The following is an 18,971-nucleotide window of genomic DNA, read 5'->3' on the forward strand; positions in this document are numbered from 1 at the left end:
CGCCCTTCCCCCTACCGCAGGCCTCCCGGGCGGGGCCGGAGGGTCTACCGGGCTCGACGTGGGCGGGGGTAGCTGTGGGAGCCGCTCCTGCCCACGAAGCTGGGGGGTCTCCCGCAGCCGCCCAGCTACCCCCAGTCCCCAGCCCCCAAGGCAGCCCCACGTGCTGTCAGGTGAGGCCGCGGGAACATCTGGAGACTGTGGCAGGTAAAACTTTTCTCAACGACAGATGCGACAGGGGTGGGGGTGGGGGTGGGGGTGGAGGGAGGAGGCTGTCTCTTCCCGAGAGCCTCCTTCCTCTAGTGACCAGCCAAGTCCTTGGAAGGCTTAAGATGCCTGGATCTGCCCACCTGCTGCTTCCCAACTCCGCGACTCTGGGACAGAGCCACGTCTCGAGTCCAGAGATGGACGAGTGGGTCGCCGAGTTGATCAGAGGCTTGGTTCTCGAGGCATAGCGAGGTCCCTGCCCAGAATGTGGTCGCGTCCCGGCGGTAGCAAAGACCGACCCCAGCGCCGGTCAGCCCCAGGAGAACAGGCAGTGTGTCCTGGCAATGGGAGGGGGTTCTGGGTTCCGGGCTTCGTCTGCAGCCCGGTCCCCGCTAGAGAGCCGCCGGCGCCCCGGGAGCTTGCATGCATGCAGGACGTGGGCGAGCAGGAGGCTCACCTGAAGTGCGGCGGCGCGGTCCCGCCTCGGCTAGCTTGCTGTTCCTGGTCTTGGGTACTCCGGCCTGCAGCTGGGGAGCCCGGGTTGTGGAGCTGCCCCGAGAGCGCCCTCCTCCCAGCTTCGGGCTGGGGCTCCAGCCGCGCTCACTCGCCCGCTCCCGGCCCCGCGGCCGCCGCAACCTCAGCGGAGGGGCCGCTCCCCCGCGCAGCGCTCTGTTTGTTTTTCTAGCCCGACTGACGTGAGTCAAAATATTGGCCATATGTTCAGCGGTAATAAATTGGGTATGAGCGCAAACACACTTGGGCTTCGATGGCTCTTTCAGCTGCCACATGGCCGGCTTGGGAGGGAGGGGGTTTCCACCTTCCACCCTGCCTTGGCCCCTTCTCCCCCAATCCGAGGTGGGATTTCTCTGTGGCATCTCTCTGAGCTAGAGACCCGGACCCACAGTCTCTCCTAGCACTCGCCCCTCCTCTGTGCTCATCAGGACCCGGCGCGGTGTATGTAGCTCCTGGCGAGCCCTGGCTGCTGGTTTACAAGGTCGCCATCTATAAATTGCTTGGTCGCTAAGACGCCATAAAACCAAAGGGCCAGATGTGGCACGTTATTTATGTGTGAAAGCGCATTTACTCTAGATACACGGGTCCAAGGCAGATAGCACTTCGTAGGAGGTCACAGACCTCTGGCCCTCCGCTCCAGTCTCCTCCCCTGGTGCACTACCCAGCCCAGATTGAGGAGTGTAAGTCTTCCCGGGAAAGGTGTTCAGCTCAGCAGCCCAGGAAGTATTTGTGCCAAGGTGCCACCTGTCCAGGATTAGTGAATCTCATTCCCCACCCCTCTTCAGATCCCCCATTCTGTTTCCTCTCGCTTGTCCCCTTCTTCATCACTCAAGTCTGGGAGGCTTTGTGGTGGCTTGCTTTTCTTTCTTTCTTTCTTTCTTTCTTTCTTTCTTTCTTTCTTTCTTTCTTTCTTTCTTAGGAAGTCCATGACACCTAGGTCTGACCCAGGAAAGCTGAGCTTGCTCACTTTGTCACTTAGGTAGAATAAGTGTAAAGGGTCCCAGACCCTCTAGGGAGAGGTTGATTGGGGGGTGGGAATCAGGACAGGAAGCCTAGGAAGGGGCAGCTCACCTGGACGGAGAACTGAGGCTCCTCCTTCTCACAGACTGCAGCGTCTCAAGTCCAGGCTGTATTTAAAGTAAAAGCAGCTAAGGCCCTCCTAGGAAGCCACATGTGAAACCCAGCCAGCCTCATGTGCTTCAGGAAAGGCAAGGCTATATGGTACGATTGGACCATAATAGAAAGCAATTGTCTGTCTTGCTTTTCTCCTTCAGAAGGCAGTTTTCAGACTGCATGTCCCCAAGCTGGTCACCTCACACTTCCCTTGCACGAATTCATTAAGAGTCATTGTCTCTCCTGGCCATTATTTGATTCTTTCTTGAAGTGAACCCAGCTCTCTCTGTGGTTAATAAGCACTGAGCCAGGCCTCCTACCTTCCTTCTCATCTTCAAAACACCTGGGGTTCCCTGAATGGCATCTTCCTCCTGGCCACATAAAATAAGAGATGAGAAATGTTATCCTACTGCAGGGAAAAACATAAACATCGGACTTCACTATTACAAGGTACCCCACCATTGTGTTCCCTAGATAACTGTCCTTAGGTGGCTGTTACGGGTGGGAAATGATGCTATTGAAAGGAAGTGGGAGGGAAAGAAAGTGTGTGTGTGTGTGTAATATTCAACAGGTCACAAGGGAGCTAGAAACCTGGACACCTGGACACAGACATGGATAACACCATGGGGGTCTTTGCAGGAGTATCCTGAAATCTCTAGTTACTGTAGAAAAATCTAAATAGACCTTCAGGCCTTCAGGAATGGTTGAGGCTAGAGAATTAGTACTGTCATTAATTTAAAAAATCATTTCTGGGGGTTTAATCTAGGTCTTACACAAGTTAGGCCAGCACTGTACCACCGAGATGAAGTTAGTACCATCGAGATGAAGTTAGTCTCCTTGGATTTGATGTCATTACTTAGGTTTAAAAACTGAAATACAGAATCTTTTTTTTTCCACCTTCAAGCATATAGACCCTGGAGTTTGTGGTATATTGGGGTTTTTTTGGGGGGGGGGGCGGTGAACTTCCTGCTGCATGTTCAACATTAGACAAAAGGAGTTGATGGCAGGCCTTTACATTAGCTGCCTTGTGGGGATGGATGTGCCCTCTGATAAGACTCTCCCACTGGTATCACAGACATCTGTGAGACTGAGTTCTGAGATATACAGGGGAACTTAGAAGCTTGGTATTTGTTGGGCTCAGTGAAGAAGTCAGGCTGAGAGACATGAAGCACCAAGTTTTCCAGGCAGGCTTCATCTTGTCCCCCATAGTGGCAAACCCCACTTAGAAACAGCAAATGCACCAAAGCATCACCCTTGTAATTGTTAATAAGAATTCGCTACAAAAAAGATGCAGTGAGGGGCAAGCTGCAGATGAAACACAACTGCTTTGTTGCATCCCCTTAAGGGTCCTGTGCTTCTTCAGAAACCCATAGCAAAACCTGGCCTCATTAAGCATTCCAGACCTACACGGGATTCACCAAGTTCTGATCCCCTCCCCCTCTCTCATATACCCCTGAGACAGGGTTTCTCGGTGTAGCCATGGCCATCCCAGAACTTACTCTGTAGATCAGGCTAGCCTCCAATTTGTAGAAAACCTCCTGATTCTGCCTCCAGAGAGCTGAGATTAAAGGCATGGACCGCTACCACCTGGCAAAGCCCCAAGCTTTCTAATGCTATTATTATTTTGGAAATGTTCCAGTCTGATCCAAGGACTTGAACTTCACAGAATCTTTGTACTGGAGAAGTCTTTCCCACAAAGTTCCCTAAAGTATCAGTTCTGAGAACACATCCGGTTCTTCTCTGGGAGGGAGCAGTTCTCAGCATTTACAAGTAAACATTAAGCAGTTGTGCATCCTTGACTTTTGCAGGTACATCTGTTGTACCTCCTGACTCCTGTTTTAAGTGGATGCATACTGGCCTATCTCAAGAGTCTTTCTCAGATCTCACCTCCATGAGAACCTCTCTGGACACCATTCATGTTGCTTACACAAGGCATTCGTCTTTGGTGAGACTGGCTATGTAGCAACTCAATGTCTGGTAGAAGCAAACATTTCTTACCGAGAGAACCAAAATCATGGTATTATACTATTTGGCTGGCTGGTTGGATCTGTGGATTTTGTTTCTTCTTGAGACATAGTCTGTCCAATGTAGCCCAGGATGGAGTTGAGCTTCCTGTTGCAACCACACCATCACACTTAGCTGCACAATTGTCTTTTTTTTTTTTTTTTTTTTTTTTTTAATGTTCAAAGGTTTTTTAGCTCAATTCAAAACACACTGGAGTTCTTTGAGGGCATACCTGCATTTTTTTCCTCCCACAGATCTCTTAGCAGAGTGAGGAAGCAGAAGGCAGAAATCATTCTTAGGAGGCTCCCAGGCTCCAGAGGTCAAGCAGGGTCCCAGCTCTCCCTTATTTCCTGCACAGAACCATAGGAAGCAAACGGAGCACAAATGGGGTTGTTTTGTGAAAGAGTTGGCAGCATGGGCCAAGTCTTCAAAAGGTAAAAATCCAGTGCATCTGGGAACGGAGCTAGGTTAGTGGTGAGCACGAATGAGAGCAAAGACTGCAGGGTATGGAGACCTGTGGGCGGGACAAAATACTCCTAATGGTAATGGGTGCATAATGCTGCAGATATACCACAGCTGACCAAAACTGCACACACAACATAGATTGTGTGCTTCATAAATTTTGTCTCAACGATGCTTAAAAGACCAACATCTCTTTTCCTCATCTGGGCTAGGAAATAGGAGGGGTGGGAATAAAATTGGGTGAGAACAAGAGATTCTGAGCATACTTTCCCATTTCCCTACCTTTATTCTAACTATTTTGAAGCAAAGTTTCATAATGTGGCCCAGGATGGTCCTGGAGTTATAATCCTCCTGCCTCAATGCCCCCTAGTCCACGTATTTCAAATGCTTTCAAGAAGTTGAAAGTCTAGCAGGATGCATACCCACCCACTCCCCACTCCCCGGAGTCAACCTCTATTAATGTTTTGCACTTACTATACTAAATGCACCTTATCTTTGCAGAACGATTCAGCATTGGAATTGCAGGCATCCTGATGCGTTCCCCATCAGATATTGCAGCATGTATTTCCCAAGAATGAATCTTCTTCAAGAGAACCACAGTAGCAGTACCACACTCCAGAATATCAATAATATCAGTGCCATAATATAATACTGTCTGATAGTCATTCCTTATTTACAGCGCTTAAAATTTTACTGAAAACAAAATCTACTTTTATAACCGTCCGGTTTCCTTTTTTTTTTTTTTTTTCCCCAGATCTAGGACTTATTCGAGGCTTGTGTCCTGTGTCCTGTATTGGAGCTTTTCCTGGTGCTGGGCATCGAACCATCTACCACATCTATCACAGAGCTACATTTGGTTCCTATATTTCAGTTTTTGTTTTTAATTGGTACTAGGTATTGATCATAGGGCCTTGTTATCCTAGGCTATATAATAGGTTTACAGCACTGACTATATACCAGCCCTGAGAGCTTTGTTAATGTCTTTATTCTTTAAAAATGCGTTACATTATTTCTTTGCCAACTACTTTTCTTCCACCCGCTTCTGTCATTGACTTTGGAGAACCCAAAGTCTTTTTCTTCAATCCATTCTTTTGACGGCAGTGAGGGACACTGTCTCAGCTGCCAGCACTCAGGTCTAAAGAAAGTCCTGTTTCATGAGACACTTTATTGACTTCTAGTAAAAAGATGCATGTAGTAGATGATTTGATCTCTAAAATGGGCAGTCACATAATTTACAGCGCCTCTGGCTTACAGGATTATTGCAACTGAAAGCCACGTGCATGCTTACTTAGCAATGCTATACCTTTGAGCTACACTCTGCCCCCAGCCCTGGAAGTATTGCATATTTAATATTTGAAAACTAAAGATCAGTTTTATTCTTTGGTTTCTGGTCAGAAGTTTCTGTCTGGATGACATAGTTCTCCAATAGAGAGGTCACAGGGCAGGAATGGCGTGGCATCCCAAAGTTAGGTGTTCTAAGCTCAGGCTAGTCTAGAGGTTACAACAACATAGTTGTCCCAGGTTCACTGTTTACCTTCCTCACTTCATGAATCATAGACAATGCCCTGCTCACTCCTCTGTCATTTGTTCTTCTTGTGGCAGTGGGGTGAAGGAAGGTGGGAGTGGGTGGGGCCTGTGGAGTGTTCCGCACCAAGGGAGACCTTACCAAGGGAAGCCATATTGTTTGGTATTTACAAATCAGAGAGAAAGAAGCAGTCTATGTTTCCTTAGAAGCATCTGGCCACCCTTGTATCATTGGAAGTAAAATACAAAGGCATAGAGATCAAGTGCAATTGGTATTTCCTGTAATAATCATCTGTTTACAGCCCCTGGTCCTTTTATGTGTTAGGGGTGAGAGGATGAAGGTAGGAAATTAAACTTCCTTGTACTTCATCCAGAGAGCTTTCCATAATGATGGACAATCCATTGGCTGAATTACAAGTTAGTTTTTGAGCCCTCTAGGGTTTTCTTGCTGAAGTTATATTTATCTGACCCTAGTGAATTTAGCTCTTTGAGTGATATTTTTTGGGTGTGTGTGTGTGGGTGGAATATCATGGGTGATATCACAATAAAGGAAATGATAAGGTCTGAGCAATTATAGCATCACAGGAAGAAAAAAATTACATTTGGGGCCAATCACAAAATTGTCATCTAGATCATGGTTGTCAAGTGTAGCTGGTGCAGATGTTGCTGTTGGGGGAAAAAAAAAACCCTCATCATAAGTCTCAGTGATTCTTTGACAGTTTTCAATTTCAATGGGAAATCATGGAGGTGAATTTGATAAAGGGTTTGGAGATGAAGAAAAGGTTTCTTCCGCCGTCCCCGTCTCTTGTCAATTTAGAGATCATCAGAAAATTTGTAAATCTTGTTGAGTTTAAGACTTTAAATTGTTTCGGCTGTTTTCTTTGTTGCAGGGCTGGGTGTTGATACAGCAGCCGTGTGTGTGTGTGTGTGTGTGTGTGTGTGTGTGTGTGTGTGTGTCTACCACTGAGCCACACTACCGGCATCATCTATGGAGTGTTCGTATGGTAAGGACTTTGCATAAGAAGAAACAGGTCATTTGCCCTGACATAGAGGAACTACAGTGTCTTTGGTCTTGTTTCTTGAAAAAAAAAAAAAAAAAAAAAAAAGAACCCAGTCATTAGTTTCAGAAGTTATTTTTATTTAGGCTCTGTGTTTACTTGGTGCATGAGTTTGCTAGAACTGAGTAACATGTATAGTTCAAAGGCTCAAAGCCCCAAACTCACATGCTAACAAGTTGGTTCTTCTGAATGTGAGAAGGGAAGAGTCTGCTTCAGGATTCTATCCTTAGCTTAGAGATGACTGTGCTCTCCCCGTGGATCTTCCCACTTGTGCATATTGTACTGTCTCCATCCCCAGACCCTGAAATTAAGGTGCTGGTGATTAATTCCAGGGCCTTGTGCATGCTAGCCAGGTGCTCTAAACTTCAACCTAGCCCTTCTGCTTTTAAGAGTGAAAGTATTCATCATCCTTTGGTAACATCCCAGCAACCACCTATCTACTTGTTTACCTCTGTAAACATCTCCAAGTAAGGTTGCATCCCAAAAAACAGTGCTTTGGATGGGATGGGAATCTTAAAGATCGTAGAGAGCCCAAAGACACAATGCCATATTTAGTCCAATGTCAGTGCTGGCCTTGGCTTTGGGTTTCGCTGTGCAGTATTTCAGATGCGTTTAGAAAGCTGGAACTTTTAAGTGGATGAAATAATTTGAATAGTAATTGTGGTGGTTTGAATATGCTTGGCCCAGGGAGTGGCATTATTAGGAAGTGTAGCCTTGTTGGAGTAGGTGTGGCCTTGTCTGAGAGAGTGTGTAGGGGTGGACTTTGAGACCTCCTCCTCCTCGATGCCTGCTCTTCTTCCTGGCTGCCTTCAGATCAAGAAGTAGAACTTCTTCCTGGCTCCTTCTCCATCACCACGTCTGCCTGGACAATGCTGTGCTTCCTGCCATGATGATAATGGACTGAACCTTTGAACCTGTAAGTCAGCCCAATTAAATGTTGTCCTTTATAAGAGTTGCCTTGGTCATGGTGTCTCTCCTCAGCAATGGAAACCCTAACTAAGACAGCATTCTTACTATTGTTTGGATCAGTGATTCTCAACCTTCCTAATGCTGTGATGCTTTAATATCTTATGTTGTGGTGACCCCCCCCCCCAACACTAAATTACGCTACCCCAAAGTGGTCATGACCCACAGATTGAGAACCATCGATTTGGAGTTGGATTTTTATTTTTTTAAGTTGTGTTTTTTTGAGACAGCATCTCAGTATGTAGTTTAGGGTAGTCTTGAATTCACCATCTTATCTCAGCTTCCCAAGTGCTGGGATTACAGATGTGCCTCACCATGCTTGGCCTGTGTTGGATCTTCATTGTCCCCCAAATGTTCAGGTGTTGAAGACTTGTTCCCTGTAGTGGCACCATAGAGATTTGAATCTCTTAGGTAATAAGGTGTGCACTACAGGAATCAGTATGGTGGTTCCTCTTCTGAGTTTTTTTTTTTTAAACTAATACTAATAGAAACAACATTCCTGGAGTGTACCCTAAGTATTTGACATCAGTATACCACAGAGACACTTACAAAATATGCTTATAGCTTACTGGTCATAATAGCAAAACTCGAGGCTGAAGCCTAGATTCCCAACAAGAGCTGGATGGATAAAGACAATGTGGTGTATGTATACAACAGACTTTCATTCATTTGTAGAGAAGAGTGAAGTTTTAACATTTGCAAAAAAAAAAAATGGATGCAACTAGAAATCATGTCAATCAGATAGACCAAGTTCAGCAAGAAAAAAAAAATCACTTATTTTTTTTCATATGTGAAGACACCTGATGTTGACTTGTGTACCCCACCCCCTGAAAGTTAAACATGGAACTTCAAGAGGGAAGAAAGTATTTGAAGGGAGACATGAGGGACAAGAGTGGGTAGCTATGGAATATGTGTGTCATGAAAGCAAGGGCATTGCTTGAGACGGAGAAGGGGACTGAGGAGTTGGGGAGAGGTGGGGGAGTGAGGGAAGAGGGGAACAATAAGAACAGAGTGTAACAATATACATATGAAGATATTACGACAAAACTCACTTTATATGCTGAGCGAAATAACAATAACAAGAAGATCAGATGAGACAGAAGAAAAGAGGTGAGGCCTACAGGGAGGTCTTCAGGCCATTTGAGTGTGCCCTGGAAGGGGATTGTGGGGACACAGTCCCTTCCTCTTCTTCCATTTTGCTTCTGTTTACTTCACAGACGTGAAGTGAGCAGTTGACCTCCTGTTTCCAACACGGCCATGCAGCACCCTGCCAAGCAATGGGTCCATCTGTGTGACCACAGTTGGAGATTTCTAAAACTTTTCTCTCTATAAGATCATTTTTTGTGGGTATGAGTTAAACTGACAGAAAGTGGGAGTTAGACAAATCCCATTAGGAAAATGGATACATGTGTAGCAACATCTTGGAGAAAACAACAAAGTTGCCAGGTACTGTGCTTCCCTCGGAGGAAGCAGCTGTGAACCTGGCCTGCTAGAGCTGGGCCCTCACTGTGTTCAGCATCTCTTCTCTTTGGCACTCCCTGGTTGATACTTTACCACAGAACTGCATGTCTCTGATAGCTACATAATTCTCACTGAATTAATGGAAGATTTTAGGTTTACTAATAACTTCCAGTTGACTATTGAGATGTAATTACAGCGCTTCTGTCTTCATCTTCATAGGCTGGTGGCTTTCGGGAGCTCATAGCATACCAACCAAGGGCTCATTACAGTAATCCTCCTAGCATCACTTGGACCAGAGTTACAAGTGTCATTACTCTCATCTTGTGGGAGGGAAACCTGAGGGACAGAAGAGGAAGGACTATTGTCTAATGCCACAGAGAGGTACAGAAGGGGCCTCACTGTCCCTTTGTGGTACCATTTATTCTGGAGAGTTCTATATTTATCTAGACCATCCCCCAAGGCAGCCCTTCTTTTCTATTTTGGCATCCCCAGTCACTGTTTGTGTATGCTGGCTGGTGTCTGGCCCAGGCACAGTTCTGGCTGAATTGAGAAGAAAAACGACAGAACTTCCATTATAATGCAGTGTTTATTATTGGATCAATATGATCGATGGCCACCTGTCAGATCTGTAACATTATCTGGGAACCAGCAGATGGAGCTGTTACAGATAGCATTCAGAGGTTTGTTTATTCTCCAGAGCACGTGTTTCCATCCTGGGGGAAATACCACTTTATTGTCAGGGCCCTGGCGTTGTTTGCAGCCAGATGTTGAGCACACCTCTTCTCTTGGCCCAAGTCTGTGGAATCAAGAGGTCATTTAGGTGTAGGGCCATGGTTTTCACATGAAAGCAGTCTTGTGACAGTCACTGATTCCCACAGGCCCTTGTGGCCGAGAACAGATGAGTCTTACGTACAACAAGAGCATGACATACACTATTATCTAGAATTCTTCTACTTAGACTCCCAGAAGTGGTTACATATGGTGTGCTGAAAACTGCTGGTTTTTGTGAATGCAGCATCTATCACTGATAGACTCATGTTCTGGTCCTTAACTGAACAGGAGAATTTGTTTTACTTGTACTAAGAAGGATGGCGCTAGATGACTCTATCTTGAGCTTTTGAAGATACCCATCATACTTGAAATGTATTTACCTTCCCTTTTTTCCTGTTAGGTGTTTTTTTTTTTTTTTTTTTTTTTTTTTTTTTTTTTTTTTTTTTTTTGAGGGAGGGGTGCTAGGGTAGAGTAGAGTAACTAATAATTTTTGAGTCCTTATTTTTAATAAGTATGACCAGGAAGAGAATAGTTGCTCCTTCAGGTGAGGTTAGAAGGAAAGAAAGCTTGTTTGGGGGCTGCTTGAAGGACAGCATCCTTCTGCTTCCCCATCCTAAGTGCTAGGATTATAGCAATAGGCTACTGTGCCTGGTTTGTGCAGTGCTGGGAACTGAACCTGGGGCCTTGTGCATGCTGGGCAAGTGCACTAGCAATGGAGCTGTATTCCCAGCACCCTTCTTTCCTCTCCTCATCTCTGTTTTTCTTTCTTTTCTTCTTTCTTCCTTTTTTTTTCTACCCAGGTCCCCTTTTCTTTCTTCACCTCTCCCTTCCTTCTCTGCCCATCCCTTTTGCAGATTGATCTCAAGAGAGGTTGGCCTTGAACTTCTGATCTCCCTGTCTCTGCCTCCTAAGTCTCAAGCTTGATTACAGGCATCCGTGCCTAATTTGAATCCTCTTTTAAAATCTATTTATTGTCAGTAACTGGGGATCCCAGTTACTCCGGAGATTGAAATGGGAGGACTCCAAGTTATGACTAGCTAGCCTGGGCAATTTAAGGATATCCCATCTTAAAAACAAAACATTAATAAGTAAAAATTAAATATCATCCTCACATTTTCCTGAAGCTTATGAGTATAAACTAGTTTTAAATATTCAGCATCTTGAAAAGTTTTTCTTTTGTTAATCAGGACCACAAATAAGGGGCTAAAAAGATGGTTTAGTAGTTATGAGAGCTTGCTACTTTTCCAGAGGACCTAAGTTCAGTTCCTAGCACCCACATTGGGCAGCCCATAAACACAATAACATTAGCCAGTGTTTATGGTTACCAATGCACATGGTATATGCTTACATAGACACATACACATAAACAATTAGTATTTTTAAAAACCACAGATAATTACTATAGAGGAGCTGGGCAGTGGTGGCGCACGCCTTTAATCCCAGCACTTGGGAGGCAGAGGCAGGCGGATTTCTGAGTTTGAGGCCAGCCTGGTCTACAGAGTTAGTTCCAGGACAGCCAAGACTATACAGAGAAACCCTGTCTCAAAAAACAAAACAAAAAAAATTACTATAGAGGAATTTTGGATTGAATGTTCACTTTATTCCAATTTGATAATATCATTTTAAATATTTATTTTTATTATATTACTTAGCATGTGTGTTCATGTGTGCATGCATACTGTGGCGTATGTGTGGCAGTTAGAGAACCACTTTCTGAACTCATTCTTTCCTTATGTGGGCTCTAGCAGTTGAACTTAAGACTGTCAGGGTTAAGACGGTTTTATATATATACAAACCTCAAAGTGTTAGCATTCTGTCTAAACCCCACCCCCACAGTTACCTGGCAACAGCCAGGTAGGCCTGGCCCACTATAAAAGGGGATGCTTGCCCCCTCCTCTCTTTCTTGCCTCTTGCTTCTCCCTGTCCCCTCACCCCTTCTGCCTTTCCTTCCCCCTCTCTCCACGAGCTCATGGCCGGCCTCTACTCCTTCTCTTCTCTTCTCTTCTCTTCTCTTCTCTTCTCTTCTCTTCTCTTCTCTTCTCTTCTCTTCTCTTCTCTTCTCTTCTCTTCTCCCTCCCTCCCTCTTTCTCTCTCTCTGTCTTTCTCTCTCTCTCTGTCTCTCTCTGCCTCTACCCTTTTAACTTTCCTCTCCATGCCCTGAATAAACTCTATTCCATACTATACTGGTGTGTGACTGGTCCCTCATGGGGAAGAGATGCCTCTGCATGGGCCCACTGAGACATCCCCTCCCCCCATACCTCTCCACACACCCACAGAACATATTCTCTTTAGCTTTATCTTTTTATAAACACATCACTAATTGCTAAAGAAATGAAATTTGGTGGTGCCAATGTTTCAAATTGAATTTAGAGTTATTGTATCTGTCCAAGTATATACTAAACAAACAAACAAACAAACAAACAAACCCTAGAACCTTTTAGAGAAGTAGTCTAGGATCTCAGTGATGCAGCAGTTCTGTAATCCTAGGAGGTGGAAGACTGTTAGCACAAGTTCAAGACCAGCATGAGCTGCAAGTGAGTCCCTGTCTGTAAGACAATGAAGAAAGAAGGAGCAACAGAGGAGTGGGTTCAGAAGAAAAAGAAGTAGAAGGAAGGGGAACAGGAGGAGGGGAAGGAGAAGCCAGCTGCTTCATCTTGTAATGTTTGCAGTGATTGTAGGTTTTGTGGACAAGAAGAATATGGTGCCTGCAGTGTCCTGATGTCAGGGAGAGGCCTGGATTTTCCCCAAAGAGTAGAAGAAGTACAGCTTTATGGCAGGACCTTTGCTGTTCTCTTAGAGATGGTGTGCTGGGACTGGAGGGACGTCTGGTTAGTTTAGTTACAGTTCTGCTAGAGCCAGTGTTGGCAGGGGCTAGCTGATACAAGCCATTAAGTTTAGGGTGGAGGGAGAGATGAAGATAATAAGTTGGTGAGGACATGCATTTCCAGGCAGGAGATATTTGCACCCAGCAATTGTACGTAGCAGGCAAGTGAAGGTAACAAAGCTGTCTGTGTGTCTTTTATTCGCAGATTCAAAAGGAAGAAGGGTTAGGGCTGGCTGCTATCGATCTGGGAGCTAGGCCTGGTGGGAACAAAAGGGAGCCAGAAGGGGTTGGTAGCGTGGCTGAGGTGCTGGGCTAAGGCGAAAGAGTGTGCGTGTGTGTGTGTTTTTTTTTTTTTTTAAAGAACTGTAAATCTTTATTAATAATCTCTTTTTATCAAAGGACTATTATAAAACAGCCAACAATTAACCAATCTATATAATATATCGATTAATGATAACTTCTTCTACTTTTTTGAAAATTACTCCTCTTTTGTCAATTAATTGTTGAGGGAAATTAGGATTTGCATCTCTCTTGAGAATATTAAACAGAGACTTAAATTCTTTGTGAAGAACTTAAAATAAGATCTTAGCCAATAAGCATCTCCTAGAAACTTTTGAAAATCATTTGAAATAAGCAAGCTATCTTTTTTTTTTTTGCCAGACCCATTATCTGTTTTTTTTTATTGGATATTTTATGTATTTGCCTTTCACTGTTATCTCCTCTTCCATTCCCCCCCCAAAACCCCTTATCCCATACCTCCTCTTTCTATTTTTATGAGGGTGTGCTCCCACCATCCTCCCAATCCTGCTTCCCTGCTCTCGCATTCTCCAACACTAGGGATCCAAACTTTAGGCGACCATGGCCCTCCACTTCCACTGATGCCTAACAAGGCCACCCTCAATTACCTATACAGGTGGAGCCATTAGTCCCTCCCTTTGTGTTCTCAGGCTGGAGGTTTAGACCCTGGGAACTCTGGTTGAGTATTTTGATACTCCTTCTAAAAAGGACCAAAGCACCCACACTTTGGTCTTCCTTCCTCCTGAAAGTGTGTTTTTAAAACTACATGCAACAGATAACTTTCTTCGTGTAAAATCCCACACAAGTAACATTGAATCTATAATTAAACATACATAATGTATATATGTTCATATACATTGAATACATAGTATATTATCTATGATAAAAATATACTGTACACATGTTGTATGATACCCTTCCTCCCCTCTCCTTCTTTCTTTCTTAATTCCCTTCCTCTCTCTCTTTCTCTCTCTCTCTCACTCTCTCTTTCTCTTTCTCTTTCTTTCTCCTTCCCCCTCTCTCGGTGTTGACCTTAAACCCTTGCTCACACACTTCTGAGCTGTCACCAGTCCTCAGGTACTTTCTTTCATTTATCGCTACATTGTGAAGATCTTTGTGTGGCTTATACCTTCTTCTTATCCCTCTTTCTCCCTTCCCTCCCCTCAATGCATCATAACATTTCTTTCCTCCCCCTTTTTAAGTTGTAATTAATTGATGATTTTCTCTTTTTGAGATGAGGTTTCTCTATGTATCCCTGATTATCCCAAAAATCCCTTTGCAGTTTGGGCTGGCCTTGAACTCAAAGAGATCTACCTGTCTCTGCTTCCCGAGTGCTGGCATTAAAGGTGTATGTCACCATCCCCGGCTTTTAAAAATTCTTAACTCCTGATAATGGACACTAAGTTGTTCCCAAAATTTTACCCCAATAAATACTATACTAGAAAAGTACCTGGAAAGTTCCAATTTCTAAGCCCTTAGGAGAGTTCTTATTTATAAGTTTCTCAGAAGAGCTGTGAGAGTAAAAGCCTCTGCTTAGTACTTTCACACATACCGATAATATAGAGCCTTTGGGTTTGCCCATGGCTGGTCAGCCATGCATTCTGAAAGTGATCTTCTAAGAGGTGAACCAGCAAATCTTACAGAGTTCCAAAGTCTCTTCATAGCCTTCAAATGAACTCCCTCCTACAGCCCTCAGTCCCTGGCCTTGTTGCCTGAACCAGCATTTGGAACTACAGACATCTGCAGAAGAGAAAGGCTGACCGCTTTCTGCTTCCTGCCCATCTTGCCCCTGTCCCACAACAGCTAGTCTCATTATAGTGTTACAAGGAGAGCTTTTGTCAGCATTAGTGAGCCATTTCTCTGAATGTTCTCAAAAGAACAACAGGCTTGTGTGTGTGTGTGTGTGTGTGTGGTGGACGCAGAACTCTCAGGGCTAAGCTCAGGTGGGGATCCTTTGACCATGGGATACACGAGGGAATTTACATTTAGATGAGGCAAGAGCAGGCCTGGGTACTGTGAGATCTGAGGAGGCCTTGTGATATAAGACACAGCCCTGAACGTGAAGGAGATGAGCTTATTAGAAAACAGGAACTCTGTAAGTGACACTGAAGAGCTAAGCATGTGGGACACAGCACACAGAAGAGAAATCCCAAGAGACAGTAGGAGTGAGCATGCCCAGAGCTGAGTGACAGCGTGTGACCTGAGATCCATTTTGTCTGTTCACTCTGAGCTCATGGGTCCTCTGCTCAAATGCTACTCTCTCATGTCACTGATGGCCAGTCTCAGACTTTCCAGAAGTGTGCTAAAAGCTGATATAATGATAGATTTAACTCACCTATGAGGCATGTGTATATATATATATGTGTATATATATATATGTATATATATATCTCCCACCACTAAGCTCCACCACGGCCCCTCTTGAAGTGTAATTTTAATGCATCATTTGTGTATTTAGATCCTCACACTGCGGTAGCTCACACACACACACACACACACACACACACACACACACACACTTGGCTTATTGCCAAGTGGATGTTTGATAGCAGCTTTCCCTAGCAGGGACCAAGTATTTAAAATTTCATTTTAAAATCTCACCCGCCGTGCCCCAAGCCAGGCAAGGGTGTCTCTTCTGTATGCTAAAAGGTCTCATGAGAACACTGTTTTTGATGGGAGCCATACATATTGGTCAGAGAGTAAAGTTGAAAATGTGAGCAGACAAGGGAATTCACACCCTGCTGGGGGCTGCCTCAGACTGTTCTAGTCGCCGAGACCTAGATGTTTATGGTCACGTGCTTCATATGTCTTTCCTTCTCATTTCCATGTGGGGGCTGAAGACTCCTTTTCTTTAGTGGCTTCATAGTCACTGACATACCCGTGTAGGCAATTATAAGCTGAGGAATGTGTTCTGCAGGTCTCAAGTTCTCCCACCGAGGTCATCGGCTGATCCAGGCAGGCTTCAGGTGGAAAATCTGCTGGAGACCTTAGGAGATTTGCTAGCTTCCAAATGATTTCTCAAACTAGCTGCAAGTTCATTAGCCTGATACCAAGGCCTGACTTTTTGCAAGGAGGGTTCATGTATACAGGCCGTATGTTCTAGGGGTGAACGGCATTTCTGAATTACCTGGCTCTTTTGTGCAGACTAAGCCATTTTCAGCCCTGAACTCAGAGATTTCAGCTGAAACTGGTGCTTGCTTCAGGCATGGACACACAGACATGTAAAATGGGACATGGTACTCAGCAGTACCAGGCAGAGGGGCTGGGGACATAGATCAGTTGGCAAAGTGAAAATGAAGACCTGAATTCAGATCTCCAGCACGCACATTAGCTGGGGACTGTTGTTACTTTACAACCTGGCTGAATGGCATACACCATTGTCAGGGATGGCTTGTGGGCTATTGCAGTTCCAAGAAAGTACTTCACCATCTTGGTGATGTCAAGAGTAGCCCCAGGTTTTCCTGGAAGAAGTGGTTTCCACAATGACCTTCAGTGAATGAGTTCCTGGTCAGGTAGCAGCAGCAGTGTCGGGGCTTCCTGGGAGGAGCTCCCTGAAGGACCCCACGGCTTGCCTGAATTTTCACTTCCTGTTGCTTACAGCAGCCACAGAGAACATCCTTTCTTTTTCAAGTTGGCTTCTCTAAAATATGACTACGATGTGGAATTATTTGGATGAAATACAGCTGATTGACAGGCACATAAGCCTGTGTGTGAGAGCTTGAGAGGCAAACAAACGAGAGGCTCCTGGTGGCTGTATTAATTCTTAACATGCAAAGACAGCCACATGTTGGAAGCTAATACTCTAGCAAGGCTGAAATCTGTTATTATTTCAGAGTATTAGCTGTAGAATAACTTAACCATAGTGACACATGGAGAAATCAGTCTGACACAAGAGCCAGTGTGCATTTTCTTTAAGATGAACTGGCTGATGGTTTGTGCAATGTTTTAACAGAAGGAATAAGCAAATTTTGAAAGTAAATGAATCAGAAACTAATATGCAAGTAATACATTTGTGGTACGTGAACGACGGTGCTTTGGCCTGTGGTTATTGCTGTATTGTTCTAGAAATGCATATTACGCTCTCTGGCTTTATTTCGCCTGATTCCACGTGTCCCAAAGCTCTGTGCATTTTGTGAGTTTCAGGACCTGTCATTCATCAGCAAGCAACTTAAAATTTCTTTTCCGAAAAGACATTCAATTTAGTGTTATTAGACAAGGTAGTGGGAAAAATATTTTTTCTCTTGCTGTGAAAAGTTGAAGATGGAGAGAAAAAAAGACTGCTTTGCCATTTTAATGACAGAAAGAGAAAATGTCTTCCTCTGAGGTCCCCTACTCTTTTCTTTCCAGCTGCTCAGATTGAGCCTAGAGCCTAAAGCATGCTCGGAAGGCGCTCAACTGATGGGCTATGCTCTGAGTGCGGGGGGGGGGGTCCCTGTTCTTTCTCAAGGCATAAGGAACATCGTATTTTATGGCTTATTAGAAAACAATTACACGTTGAAAATAATTAAAACGCTCTGGTGAAGGCACCTCTGTAATCCTAGCCCAGAGAGATCTAAACCAGTGACAGTTTGATGTGTGCATCTTTGGCATTTTAAATGCACAGGTATACCTATTTATAATATAAATAAAATAAAGGGGGGGCTGTTCTATAGCATTGCACTGCAAGCCACTTTTCTGTTTGACTAGGTCTGCAGGACGCCTTTCTGTATATGCAAATACAGGTCTAACATCACAAGTGGTGCTCCGTAACCGACTCCCCCAGTTCCCTAAATGTCAGGTGTTTTGTTGGTTTTGAACTTTATGATTGACATTGCAGGCATTGTTCATTATGTTGTGTATATATCAGTATGTGGCTTTTAATTATATTCTTGAGACAAATGACCGAAAATGTTGTTGCTGTTTTCAATTTTTTAAAACACAGTTTAAGCAACAGATTTAAGTTTTAGGGTATAGGCAACTCTGATTGTCTCTGCTAGGGTTATCCACAGCAGGACTGAATTCCTCCTGTCATCCAAGTGGTAGTAGCAGAATCATACAGTGGCTGCAACATTGTAGCTGCCCAGTGCACACAGGTGTCTGACCTTCCCCTGACTGTGGGGAGGATTGTGAACCCCTGTTGTCTAACCCCAGTTGTCTAACCTTGAGGTCATCATTGGCAGATTACCTGAGCAGGTCTGACCTACTCACATGTTCCCAGTGACAGAGAGTGAAACACTTGGACACACTCTGGTGCCAGTCAGGAGTGGCTGGTGCAACCACATGGAAAGCCATGTAGCCAGGAGCCAAGAGCTGCGAGTAGGAGTGAAGACCTCCATGGAAGACCCTGGTTGGAGGCTTCAGTCCTATAACCACAAGGAATACCTACCGCCAACTGCTAGTGAGCCCAGAAGACCGTGAGCTCTTGGGGAATGCCATCCTGTGTTGGCCATAAGCAGAGGGTTCTACACACTTGATTATCTGTCTTGTTCATTCCCTCATTGGTAACTGACCAGTCCGCTGTAGAAAACTGACAGACATGGTGAGCAGAGACAGAACACTCTGGGCTTGCTTCTTTCTTGTTCCCAGGCAGTGGACTCTGGTACCCTGTGTGCCAGAAATGAGGCAGGGCAGCCTGTGGTGTGAGCCCTGGTTTTCAGGTTATGCACTGTGGTCCTTCATCCTGTTCCACATGGAATCCACTGGGAAAGAAAAACTCTGACTTTGCCTCACAGTTTAGGACACAGTCTTCTACCTGAAGTACCCTACCTTTTGTAGGGACTTGTCCTTCCTAGCAT

General features: G+C 44.7%; 1 protein-coding gene and 1 long non-coding RNA gene across 3 annotated transcripts in view; one reads left to right on the forward strand and one right to left on the reverse strand.

Moving 5' to 3' along the window:
* Positions 1-308: 308 nt before the first annotated feature.
* On the reverse strand, positions 309-2,748 carry LOC143441200 (uncharacterized). The gene is made up of 2 exons (XM_076928293.1): positions 662-2,748; positions 309-542 (listed from the first exon to the last, which is right to left on the reverse strand). The coding sequence occupies exons 1-2, from the start codon at positions 1,077-1,079 to the stop codon at positions 427-429; spliced, it is 534 nt and encodes a 177-aa protein (XP_076784408.1). The 5' UTR covers positions 1,080-2,748; the 3' UTR covers positions 309-426.
* Positions 2,749-2,815: 67 nt separating this feature from the next.
* The window catches only part of LOC143441459 (uncharacterized), a 56,132-nt gene continuing 39,976 nt past the window's right edge, over positions 2,816-18,971 (forward strand). For both annotated transcript variants that reach the window (XR_013108869.1, XR_013108868.1), the window contains exon 1: positions 2,816-7,794. This is a non-coding gene — a long non-coding RNA (uncharacterized LOC143441459). The remainder of the gene's footprint in view (positions 7,795-18,971) is intronic.

The sequence above is a fragment of the Arvicanthis niloticus genome, chromosome 2, assembly GCF_011762505.2.
Source record: "Arvicanthis niloticus isolate mArvNil1 chromosome 2, mArvNil1.pat.X, whole genome shotgun sequence".
Lineage (NCBI taxonomy): Eukaryota > Metazoa > Chordata > Mammalia > Rodentia > Muridae > Arvicanthis > Arvicanthis niloticus.